General features: G+C 48.0%; 1 protein-coding gene across 5 annotated transcripts in view; it reads left to right on the forward strand.

Moving 5' to 3' along the window:
• The window catches only part of Mical2 (microtubule associated monooxygenase, calponin and LIM domain containing 2), a 186,097-nt gene that overhangs the window by 126,957 nt on the left and 46,372 nt on the right, over positions 1-12,768 (forward strand). For all 5 annotated transcript variants that reach the window (XM_028767996.1, XM_028767992.1, XM_028767994.1 and 2 more), the window contains one exon: positions 10,097-10,277. In XM_028767996.1, coding sequence (XP_028623829.1) covers positions 10,097-10,277 — 181 coding nt within the window. The remainder of the gene's footprint in view (positions 1-10,096; positions 10,278-12,768) is intronic.

Here is a 12,768-nt window from a genome sequence, read left to right on the forward strand (position 1 = left end):
TTCCCAGACTCCTGGGCCAGCTTGCCCCATGCTCTGTGCTGTGACTATAATAGCAAGCCCTTCCCGTGGTCCAGCATAGTTAATCCTAGGGGCTTGCTATGCCTTTCACATGCCTCTGGGCTCTTAAGTCCCTACTGTGTCACAAGTTTTAATCAAGCAGTCATGGTCACAGGAGAAAGGCTGGCTTTCAGAAATAACTCAGGTCGACCACTGTCAAGCTATGGAAAGGGCATAGTGTCTCTGCTCATTTACCTGGAGCAGCAGAACAGTCATGTGCTCCTACAAGAAGCCGTCACAACGGAGGGCAGATGTGAGTCCAACCCCACACTTTCAGACTGCAGCCAGAGTCCATCTCACATGCAGCTAGAGCTGCCTGCTCTTCAAGCTTCGGCCCAGTCCTGCATGCCGCACTTGCTTGCTGTGTTGGCACAGAGCCCAGCCAGTACAAAGTCCTCTCCTCTCCTCTTTTCTTCTCTTCCAGCATTCCCCTCTCTAAAATGTCAACCAAAGAGAGCCTCCCCCTCCCCCAACCCCACCCCTGCTCTCAGCCTCTTTAGACAATCTCCTCCCCATCTCATGGCAAGGCATGTCTGTGACCCTAGAGAATTCATTTACAGTGCCATATGGAACCCTGTATTTTACACACACAGCAAACGATGTTTAGGTTTATTTATGATATTTGATGCTGTAAATGACAATAAATATGGTTCTTTATAAAGCTCATTGTTTCCTCTCTTCTTTGCCGTGGAAGCTTCTCAAATCTCAAACACAGGCACCGGTTTAGGGGAGCCATCCTCCCCTAAACTGCTGGCGGGGCTTGCACTTGTGGTGACCCGGGACTCTCTGGGGCTGTGCCAGGGCAATCTGAAATATTACCCAAGGGTAATATTTGGAAAAATGTCACCAATACTCCGGTGCCAGGCTTTGGGGTCTCTTCCTGAAATGTGTGGTACTTTGCTGTTCTAGACTCTGGGCAGAGGAGGAGAGAGCCAGTGTGACCTTAGGAACAGGCTGTGTTGCCATGGCTCTCAGAGGGCTTTACCAAAAGCCCCACCTGGTCCACCCAAATGATGGGGGAAAAATAAGGAGGAAGGAGTGGAGTCAGTCTCTGGAAGACAGAGAACCAGCAGGTGTACTCATGGGAACCCTGTGGCATGAGGCTTTGCCCACCTGGCCACTCTGAGCGTAGTGCCCAGCAGGCTCTGCCCAACTCCACTCTGTTTAGGGGAAGGACTTGGAGTCCCCACTGACTACCCTGGACAGTGCCAGATCTCTCCAAGGAGGAGCTTCTGCCATTCCCAGACCAGGTGTGATTGGGCTTCCAGTAATGGCAGAAGAAACCCCCTGTGAACTATGAGGGTCCTAACATCTCCCAGAGAGCATTTCTGGGATTCCAGGCTCCAGCTCAGCTGCTGATGCCCAAATCTGCCTTCGAGCCCACCTCAGGTTATGACCCAGGGTCCCTATCTCCTTCTCTTCCATTCAAGGAAGCCTATTGGAGACTAAAAATCAGGTGGATGGATGGACAAATGACCAATTCCTTTGCCTATGTCATCAGTTACTGCCCATGGCATTATTCTAGACCCAAGAGACATAGCAGAGGGCCTCAGAAGGCCCCTGCACCTCCTGACATGTAATAAGTATGTCCCTCAGTGTGTTTTAATTCTGATACATGTAATCTATGTTCTTGCTCATTCACCCATTTGCCTCACTTTGCTGATGACTTACTGTGTGCTAGGGATACAGCTAATCTTGGAAGTCTAAGTATTAAATCCTCATGTTAAGTCTCTGGTAAAGTCCTCTAAGTAAATAGGCTTAATTACCCGTTTGGGTTGGATTTCTCAGATCTGCTTGGAGAGTGTCTTGGTTTGATTTGGCTTGACTACTATATTCTACATAATTGGTAGAATTTTTTTTTAATTCAAAAAACACTGAAGACTTAGCTTTTTATGATAGGGAGATCAAATCCAAGACTTTGGTAGGTAAGCACTCTTACCACTGAGCTACCTAAGACTTAACATTTCTAAGGCTGTCTAATAGAATTAAATATTAAATAGAAGTTCCTACAGTAGTCAGGCAAGGCAGCTATCCCTGTGATGCCTGTACTAGGGAAGTGGAGACAGGAAGATCAGGAGTTCAAAGTCAGCCTCAGCTACACAAGGTCAAGAAAAATCTTGCCTACATGAGACCCTGTCTCAAGAAAATAACCTCTCCCCACCCTAAAAGAAGTTCCTAATAGCAAATTTTGTGAGATAGATAGATAGATAGATAGATAGATAGATAGATGGATATCAATTAAATATTTGTTAGATCATGAGGTAGTGATTCTCTGAGTTGTAGAACTGCTAACAAAAACAAATTCATGTAGGAAAAACATGAAACAAATTTGACCATTTGCATTTTAAATATTTTTAAATTTGTGTGTGTGTGTGTGTGTGTGTGAGAGAGAGAGAGAGAGAGAGAGAGAGAGAGAGAGAGAGAGAGAGAGAGAGTGAGTATGGGTTTATATGCATATGTACAGTGCCCTTTGGTTCCAGAAACGGGTATTGGATTCCCTGGAGTTGGAGCTGAAGGTGGTTGTAAGATGGCAGATGTGAATACTGGGATCCAAACTCAGGTCCTCTTGAAGAGAAATAGGTACTGATAATGACTGACCCATCTCTCCAGTTCCAAATACCTACATTTTTAAAGCAGAATGAAAGCTGGGCATGGTGGTCCATGTCTTTAATCCCAGCACAAAGGAGGAAGAATCAGGCAGATCTCTGTGAGTTCTAGGCCAGTCTGGTCTACATAGTAAATTCCAAGACATCCAGGGATATGTAGAGAGACCTTGTCTCAAAACACCAATCAATCAATCAATAAGTAAATATCATGTAGTTATAAAAATTAATATATTAACTAGGCAGTCAGACTAGAGAAAAAATCTGACTTAAGTGTAGTAACACGGAAGTTCATTGTCGTGGTATTTAAAGAGTTCACTTGAAGTGGGTGTTTCTGGCCACCTCCCGAAGCGACACTGATAAAGTCAATCTTTAGTGAGCAATGACCCAAGGATAAATAAATAAAGGCTGTGAACAAATAGTTCCCACTTAGACAAATTCAAGAAGTAGATACTGAAAAAGAAAAAGGAAGCATTTGGGAAATGTCCTCCCTTGTCTTTCACAGGAATATATAAACGAATCATGTTATCCTACCTAGTCAATTGTAAGGGGAAATATCAGCTTAGAATTGACCGTAGGGACAGTCTATTTCTTGAAAAGCAATATAACAACCAAGGTTTCATATCAAAAAGGGTCTCTGACCTTTAGCCCAGATATGAAAGAGGATCCTAAGAAAGGTCACTGGTGCTAGACAGGAGAGTTACAGTGATGTCCTCCACTGTGAGGAAGCAGAGAGCACCAGGGCCCAAAGTAGGTTCCAGGGCCCTGTGTGGTAAGGGTCCAGACTTGACTGAAATCCCAGTTTTGACCCCTGGAATTTCATTCCCTCTGTGTCCCACAGTGAGGTTCTTCTGTACACCAGGAGCTAACAACGCCTCTGGGACTGGGCTTTGGAAAGGTGGGATCAATTCACCCACCCAGGTCAGTTCCTGGAACTGTGTGGTTGAGGTGCTCTGCTGAACTCTGGATGGCACCTCTCTGGAGGGATTGCTTCTGGAAAGACTTCCTTCTGACATAGATAGGCTGAGGCTCTGGATACCCTACAAGGTGGATAGACACTGGTCAGAGGCCCCAGAGTATGCCAGAGGCACCTTCTTTTCTCTCTTGTACTCTCATCCCCAGCCTCTTCAAAGCAACCAGCTATTTCCCCTCAGACATAGGTCTCCAGAGTCCTGCCTCCTGCGTCCTGCCAAAGGCATTGTGTAGGGAATTCCAGAGCTTCAACTAAGAGGAAATACAGAGCCTGACTGTGTTGCTAACTGCCTCTCCGAAATCCCCCATGACTTCCTGGACACCCCTAGGCATCTCCAACACCAATGTTTTCACCAAACCGTCTCCCCTGTTAACCATCTCCCTCAGCAAAAGACAGCAAAGAGCTGTCTCCTTATTTATCTCAAAAGCTTGGAGCCATGCTTGAGTCTGCTTTATCCTGGACCCACACCTGGTCCATCTGGAATCTGCTCTGAGTATGGAAGAGTTTGTTCAGGCTGGGAAGATCAAGCCATAAGTCCATGACAGAGTCCTAAGGGAGAGAATGTAGACAGTGTTTGCCATCCCTACACAATGCTTCCATTTTGTGCCCTCCTTGCCTTCTGAGGACTGTCATCCTCACATGAATCATGTAGCAAAGCAGGGTCCATATAGAAGCAGGCAAATTTGGGTGCTCACTCCCCAAAACCAGAGGGATGCACCTGAACTGACAGTTGTTCCCATGGTAATTTTGACACCAATGTCACGTTCAGCATTGTGTCACAAGCCTACACATATCCTCTCTCCTCTTCTCACTGTCTCTAACATAGGAATCCAGGTGACACTTGGAGAAATGAGTGGAGTGGGGAATGTCCCACTACTATGATCTGGGCTCTGGGTGGGCCTACGGAGTTGACTGCTGTCTTTGATCCATTAAATGCATGTGAGGCTATAGCAAAGGGCCCACCTGGATGGGGCAGCCAGCCTCTCAACTGTGTGGCAGCCCAGAAGCACTGTCAGATCTGTCTTATCAACTCACATCAGGCCTAGCCTGGTGTAGACTCCATCATGGACCTGTGGCAATGCCTACCACACCCTCTGTCCCAAGGGTGCTAGGAGGAGATTCTTTGTTGCCTAGCACTATCCTGAGAAGGAGAATAAGTCACCACCCCAAGGCTGCCTCCCTCCCTGCCTTCCTAGATTGCTGTAGGAGGTGGGGACTACCTCCCAGAAATTCCAGCGACTCCCCTACCCTTCATGTTACCAGAGTTAATAGGGACAAAGCCTGGACTCTTGGAGTCCTAACAAAGCAAGCTCAGCTACTTGTCCTCAATAGGCCAGTTAAACACTCAAGAAAAAGAGAGAAAGGTATGTTCAATGTGACTATATTAGGAACAAAATACAGATATCCAGTGAACTACCACCATCCACCTCACCCCCCAACCCTGTACCCCACCCCATGGCCAACACACACTGAAGTCCATCTTTGAGGTTTTGATGGAGATTAGGGTTTCAATAGAAGGCAACTAGAAATAGAACACTAAGTAATGATGCCAGAGGAGCGGCCCTGCCTACGATTGTCTAGGAGGCAGTCTCTCTGGCATGGTGATCTGAGAGGTGTCAGCACTGTGTGGAGTCTCTTTCCATGAGAAAAACACCAGGTTTTCCTTCCCTCAGCATGAGATTCTAGGGAGATTCCAGCTTCTTGGGATCCATTGTCTCAGTGGCATAGTCAAAGGGAAGGGCACATATGTCTCTCTTTGAGAATATCTTCATTTCTGCCAGGATATTACAAAGACTCTCAGAGAAATGTAGACATTGGTCCTGGCTGAACTCAAAGCTGGAAGCTGAACTGGCTGGGCACAGTGCCTGTTAATGACAGGGCAGAGGTGGAAAAAGAGAACCATAGTCCAAGACTATGACCCCTACCCTGCAGCCAGTACACAACTGCCCAGCTTGCTTGCTGCTCGGGAGCCCACACAGACATAAGGAAAACATTGTGCTCCACCCCTCATCCCAATGAAAGGGCTCTGATGCCCTGAAGGAACCTGCTCTGGGGGCTGGTGTCTGATTTTGGGATGCACATGAGGCTGGCATTTCCTTGGTGTTTGACTCAAGATTTAGGATGGAGGATCTGGGATGGGAATGGGTACACTCCTCTGAGGACCACAGGATAAAGTGTGACATGGGTCCCTTACTCTCTGGGCATAGGAATGCCTTCCATCTGGGAGGATATGCTTACTTGTTTATTTAGCTGAATGTGTCTTTCTTTCTGCTTAGGCTTTGGCTGGGACCAGAGAGGGCTCTGTAAGTAACACTATCTGTCCTGGTTTCATTCAGCAGAGGGTGGAACTGTACACACACATATATACTCACTGGGTCTATGACACCTGGAAAAAGCACAGCAAGGCAGGGAGACTAGACTTCATGATGGAGAGTACACCCAGAGGCTCAGGGCTACCCATCCATGGCTTCATCTCTGAACATCCCTGAATGCTCTGCCTCCATTACAATTCTGAGATGAGTCACTTTCAAAAGCACCTGGAGTAGCTGCAGACTTTGAACACATGTCCTGCTAAGGGCTAACAGTGCCAGGGATGAATCTTCCTCTCCGAGCAGTTGTAACACCCCTGGTAATGTACTGAAGGATTGCCTGTTCAAACTCTGTCATCCTGCTGATGCCTCGTGCCTCATCTCCCCATCACTGATCATAGTCTACCTGGGGACTATGACTGGGAGGCCATTCTGCACAGCACTATAGACATCTGCCCACCTATGGTAGCCTGTGTGCTCTATCATCCCCTGTTCTAGTAAGGGACCCTGTGCTATAGAGGTATATAACCCCTGAAAACTACATTCTCCAGGGTGCCTTGAACTAGCTTCCTGCTAAATGTGAGACCTGGTGGAAGAGTAGGATGAGATCAGGAGAGGAGCCAGGGTATTGTTCCTGATACCCTAACCCTTCATATCATAGCAGTGGCCGTGGCTTCTGGGAGCTGGTGAGGCTGGCCCTTCACTTTGTCCAGCGCCATCATGTCCCCTTGTCTGCCTCATCCTTCCTCTTCAGAGCTCTTTGGCTGGAGCTCTGTATTCTCAATTGTTTCCTGATTCCTTTTGTTCCATCCACATTCTTCATTTTCAACTTTTGTCTGTGATTGGGGTGTGGGGAGTGGTACCCAAGGGAATTTCTTCAAGGCCCAAACCAGAAGCCACTCCAGTGGTCAGGACCTTGAACACATCTCTCAAATGTCAGTGGTGTGTGGCCTCTTCTGCTTTCTCTTCATGAGTCTGGGGGTTGCTGATGACTCTGTAAGCTGAATGTGTAAGGATGGGCTCCAGGTCTGTCTGTCTGTGTACCCTTCACCAAGGATCCAGGCTGACAGGGCAGCAGCCTTCAGAAACAAGCTTTTTCAATAGGAGCATGAGTGACAACTCAACCCCGCAAGGCCACTCAGAGCCCTCGGTCACAAATATTTACTGGTCTGATGCAGACAAGCATCACATTTCTGGGGCAGGGGTGTGTTCTGCCAACTCTCAGAAGGACTACAAAATTCAAGACAGAGTGTGACTCTGTCCAACCGAGCAAATGGTTCTATCATGTTCACAGACATAGAGCTTCCCAACATGTGGCCATCTGTGGGTGTCTTAACCTCTCCATGTTTTCATTATTTCAGCAAGAAAATGGGGGTCACAAAATGCTTTGCTTGAAAGATTATATGAGTGTAACAACAGACTTAGTGTAAGTCAGTGCTCAAACGATTCCTGGTATATATTAGGGGCCCAAGAAAAGCAAGTACCATTGTTCTTATTATAACCATCACTGTAAGGACCAGCAGAACCACCACCATCATTACCAGAACTACCACCATCACCACAACCACCACCAAAACCATAACTACCATTACCATAACTACCATCACTACCACCAAACCCACCACTATCATCACTGCCATCACTGAAACCACATCTACCACCACCATCACCAAAACCATCACCACCACCACAACCACCGTCACCATCATCTTTAGCAAAGTGGCTAGTGACATCCTCCAAACACCTTCTTTCACAGTTAGAGTAGCATAAAAGTCTCATCCGACTTGTAGGAGATTCATAAAGGGTCAGAGAAAGCTTGCCCAGCTCTTCCAAGACTGGCCAGAAATGAGAGGCAAGTGAATGGGTTAGAGGTAGAACCTTCTGTTTTATTAAGTACAGATGGAACCAATCCAGTAGGCAAAGTCAAGAACACAGGAAAGAGAGATGACGGTGAGCCATATTGGGGGTAAGAAGTGAGGGGGAGCCCAGGCTAGCTGAGGTTTAATTTTAGAGAGAATTGGATGGCTGCTCCCTGTGACAGGAGAAGGCTCACCAACCAGCCACTAGCAGGGCTGGAGCTGGGCTCATGGGCTCATCCACTCCACAGGCTCCTCACAAGCACCCGCCTTACAAGATGTGATTCCAACAACAAGCAAAGCAAAGCACTGTCCACATCCTCGTCCTGGAAAGAGACACCAAACAAAGTAAGAAGGAAATTAAACAGCTTATTAGAAGGCAAGATTCACTATGAGCAATAATAAAGGGGACAGAGCCTGCTGAGTGTGTAGCCACATTTAGCTAACAACTTAACACTGAAAAGATGACAACTGACCAAAGCTTGCAGGTGGTGAAGTCCAGGGACAGCACTCACCATGATAAGCACTGGACACAAGGTCAGGGACAGCAGACTCAAGGACAACATGAGGGGCCTGAGATGGTGCCCCCTGAAGTCCCAAGGGAACAGCACAGTGGTAGCACAGCAAGAATAGAACAAGCCAAGGGACAACATGAGAAGATAAGGACACAGAGGCCGTGGAGCTCAATTAGACGGGTCTCTTCCTCTTAACTGCAAAGAAAACGGAGAGACCTCTCGGGGATTTTGAGCAGCGATGGCATCCTCCAACTTACACTTTCATGTGTTGATTCTGTTGGCATGTAGGGCTCAGCAGAGGGCTGAGGGTCCGGGTGGAGACTATTTTCTTTTTTATCATCTGAACAAGACGTGGTGGAGCCAGAGAAGTGACAGCGAGGAAACTTCATTCCTGGTGCATTTGAAGGAAGAGCCATCAGCACTCATAGAGGGCTTTGTGAAAGATGAAAGAAAGGGTGGTATTGAGATGCCATTATGGTGCCAACCTAAGCCACCTTAGCTTCTGGAGGCTCCAGACTGAACTGGGCCCAGTGATGGGTGGAGCAGGTGTTGGGAGAGTGAAGATGAAGGGTTCACTTCAGACTTGCTGCATGTGCTGTGTCTGCTAGACACCCACATGGAGACGTCAAGTCAACAACAGGAGACACATATCTAGATGCAGGGGAAGCAGCAAGGAATCCTCGCTGTCTAGTGTCATGAGGAATCATGGGAGCAGGTGAAACCAGGAGCTGAGTATAGACAGGACTGGCCCAAGGGAGCAAGAAGCTGGGCAGAGCTGTCTGGGAGCTGAGAGGATCCTTTTCTGGAAGGATTTGACAGGCTGGGTCACAAGGTCAGTAAGATGAGAGCTGAAGGGCTCTAGAGATGACTCCATGGTTAAAAGGCTTGCCACAGAAGCATGAGGACCTGAGTTAGGTCCACAGAGATCCACAGAAATGCCAGGTAAGAGTGGTGGCCTCTCTGTAATTACAGCCTCAGAAGGTGGTGATAGGCAACCTCCAGAGTACACTGGCTAGCAAGACTAGCCGTATCTCTGAGCTCTACGTTTAATGGTGAAATCCTGCCTTATTGAATAAGGTGAAGAGCATCAAGTGTAATGCTAGATGTTCACCTCAGGCCTCCAAATGCACATATGCACACATACATATGCACCCATAAGTATCTAAAATCACCTATACATACATGTGTATACAACACACACACACACACACGAAAATGGAAACATTTGGGGACGGGGTTTGTTTGGGGTTTTTTGTTTTTGTTTGGGTTTTGGTTTTGATTTGAGACAGGGTCTCACTATGTAGCTCTGGCTGGCCTGGAACTCACTGTGTAGACCAGGCTGGCCTCAAAAACTCACAGAGATCCTCTGTGTCTGCCTCCTGAGTGTTGGAATTAAAGGTGTGCGCTACCATGTCTGGTGGAAACAGTTTTTAAGGTGAAATCTAAGATGTCACCCCTGAGTGTAGCAACACCTTGGCAGAGGCAATTTGAACAAAGCAATCCAGAGGCTTGCGAGCCTGTGATGGATCCTGGGATGCAGCTCAGCATCTCCCTCCAGATTAAATGGGACGGTGTATGTATGCCTTACACAAGTCAGGAGTGCCCTAAGCATCAAGGGCATTTGCTGGACTGAGAGATGGCCCTCAGCAATGGCACAGAGGATGGGAAGGTCTGTCCTTGAACATCTGAATGGACCAGCATCCTTCCCAGACACCTGGAAGAGCTAATTCCCTGAAAGGGACCATTTATTCTGCTATCTCTATAGGCCCTATTCTCTTGGCAGATGAGCCCATCTCTCCCAAGAAGCCAAAGAGTGTCCCTGAGCCCAACCCCAGAGTCATGGAAGTTGAAGCCATCTCTCCTCGGCCGTCTGAATGGACTTCGGTGAGGATCGGCCCTGGGGAGGATACAGTCGGGCAGGACGTGCTGGCTGTACGTGTCCTAGTTACCAGTGAGGACAGCAGGTATGCCCAGGTTGCTGAAGGACAGAGGCAGCAACAGGGTGATGGGGCAGGCTGCATCTGGCATTGGCTTTTCTCTCCACTGGGAACTCCCGGCAAAAGGGACTCTCTGAGCCTGTTTCTTCATCTGTTAATGGGACTGTAATAGTGGCTTGCCTCTGAAGGAGCTCTAAGACTCAATGAACTGACATATACCAAATACTGGTTGGTGCACAGTTCACCCTATAAGGCTGTATAGTCATTGTTTTCTCAGAGCAGGGAAAGACCCTGGCTCTACTGTCTTCTCCCAGGGGTCCACTACCATACCCTAAGGGCTGCAGATGAGTGACACCTGTCACAGGCTCTGGGATCCTCCTATACTAAGATGTGATACATGGTGACGGAGAGACCAAGAAGGGCAGAGAGGAAAGCACAGTTCTTACACACCCAGCGTGTGATCCACACCAACTGTGTCAATGAGAAGAGCAGCCCCGGGCCTCTCCACCCCCCACCTACACTGAGTGCATTCAGAAAAGCAACCAACAGTATGACCTGCTTATTAATGCCTAGACTCTGAGTGTGTAACTGTGACTCACACACCAGGTGAGGTCCTTGCTATCAGACACCTTCACTCCCTGGGTAGACAGCCAGGGGACACAAGGGAACATAAACAAGAAAAATACCACATATGTGTCAGATGGAGAAATAAAGTGGAGGTGTGTTATAAACAGGGTTGGGTTGGCTACCTTAGACTGGATGGCCAGGAAAGGTATCTGTCAGTTACTGAGTTCCACAGTGATGGAGGGCAGAAGCCCCAGAGCAGCCAGTGGGCTACTCTCCTTTATCACATGTGGGCCGGAGCTAAGCGGCCTCTGTGAGACAGTACTGGCCATGCTGGGCTCACCCAGATGAGTCTAGCTGGATCCAGCTGGCTGTCAGCTAGAGCAGGGGGAATGGTATACAAACAGAATGGAAGGCCAGAAGTGGCTAAGAGGGTGAAGGAAGGGTTGTACTGGGAAGCTGTGGTGTAGTTCAGTGGTAGAGCACTTACATAGCATATACCAGGACTGCACTCAATCCCCAGCACCAGAAGGAAGAGAGAGAGGGAGGGAAGGAAAGAGGGCAGGCTGGTGGAATGGTCATGAAGAGGATAAGGAATTTATATCTTATTCTGGGAATAATTGACAGAGAGCTAAGTTCTAAATGATATATTAACAATTTTTTAGATATCTACAGGCTTCGGTGTGGAGAGCAGATGAGACAGGATGGGTGAGATAAACATGAGAGGTTAAACATGAGAGAAAGAGAACACCAGGGCGCCTTCCCAGTCTTGACTTGACTTACTGAATGGATGGTATGAACGTTTCTAGAGGCATCTAAGGGCAAAGAAGATGCAAACAGTGCGAAAGTTGATCACTCTGTGCTGGACTCATTGGGTTTGACTGGGGTGTGTCTCTGTACTGACACTGAATCCACAGTTGGGCATTAAGTCTGCGGTTTCTGAGAAACCCCCTTCTCTACAACTTGAATCCCTGCACTCTTTCCTTCCTACATGCCCATCAACACAGCCATGCTGACCGAGGAAAGCCACGTGTCCATTCTGTGGTTTAGGCACTAGGTCCCTAGAGATGTGTTTGTTTTGGCCCCAAGAGCTAAGTAGCAGAGCTCTTATTGACCTTTGTTTCAGTCGTGGCTTTGGCTTGGTTTGGGGCAGAGTCTCATGTGGCCCAGGGTGGCTTTGAACTCTCTATATTGCTAAGGCTCGTCTTCAAATCTTGATGCCCCTAACTCTACCATCAAAGTGTTGAAATTACAGATGTGTGCCACCACACTCAGTTTAGGAAGTGCTGAGGACTGAAGTCAGGGCTTTGTGAGTACTAGGAAGGCACTCCTCCAACTTACCTATATCCCCAGCCCTAGAGCCGTAGCTTGGGAGGAATGAAGGTCAGAATAGCCTTCATTAAGTTGACTCAGGAGGCCTGGGCTGGGAACTTCCTTCTGTTCTCTCCAACACTGTAACCTGCTGGGACTGTCAAGGCGAAGTGCCCCCAGCCTGGGAGCCTCATGGAAATGTCTTCTCACACTCTGGGAGCTGGAGTAGGCTGTATGACAAGACTTTTTCTGGGGAGATACAACACACAGATCTAGTCACCCCAGGTTGGGCACCCCAAAAGTCCAACTTGGTGAAACAGGAGTTTGATTGGTGCTACCTACAAGAATATGGGTGAGGGGTAACTTTAGGAGCAGAAATGACTCAAAGACAGCTCATCCCAGTGTGGGTGACAGCTCACAAAGCTGGAGTATGCTAAACAGCCTATAGGCAGCTCAGCAGGCTGGAGAGTGTCCTTTCCACTCTGGTTGGTCTGAACCTCTCCTGGGCAGCTTGGCTGGTTTCTGATCCTTCTCAGTGGACTGGTCTCAGAGCCTCTTTTGGAGCTCAGCTTTTCTGAGTTGTCTTGGCTGCTCAGCTTCTCTCTCTCTCTCTCTCTCTCTCTCTCTCTCTCTCTCTCTCTCT

This window comes from Grammomys surdaster, unplaced genomic scaffold (genome assembly GCF_004785775.1).
Source record: "Grammomys surdaster isolate TR1022 unplaced genomic scaffold, NIH_TR_1.0 184, whole genome shotgun sequence".
Taxonomy (NCBI): domain Eukaryota; kingdom Metazoa; phylum Chordata; class Mammalia; order Rodentia; family Muridae; genus Grammomys; species Grammomys surdaster.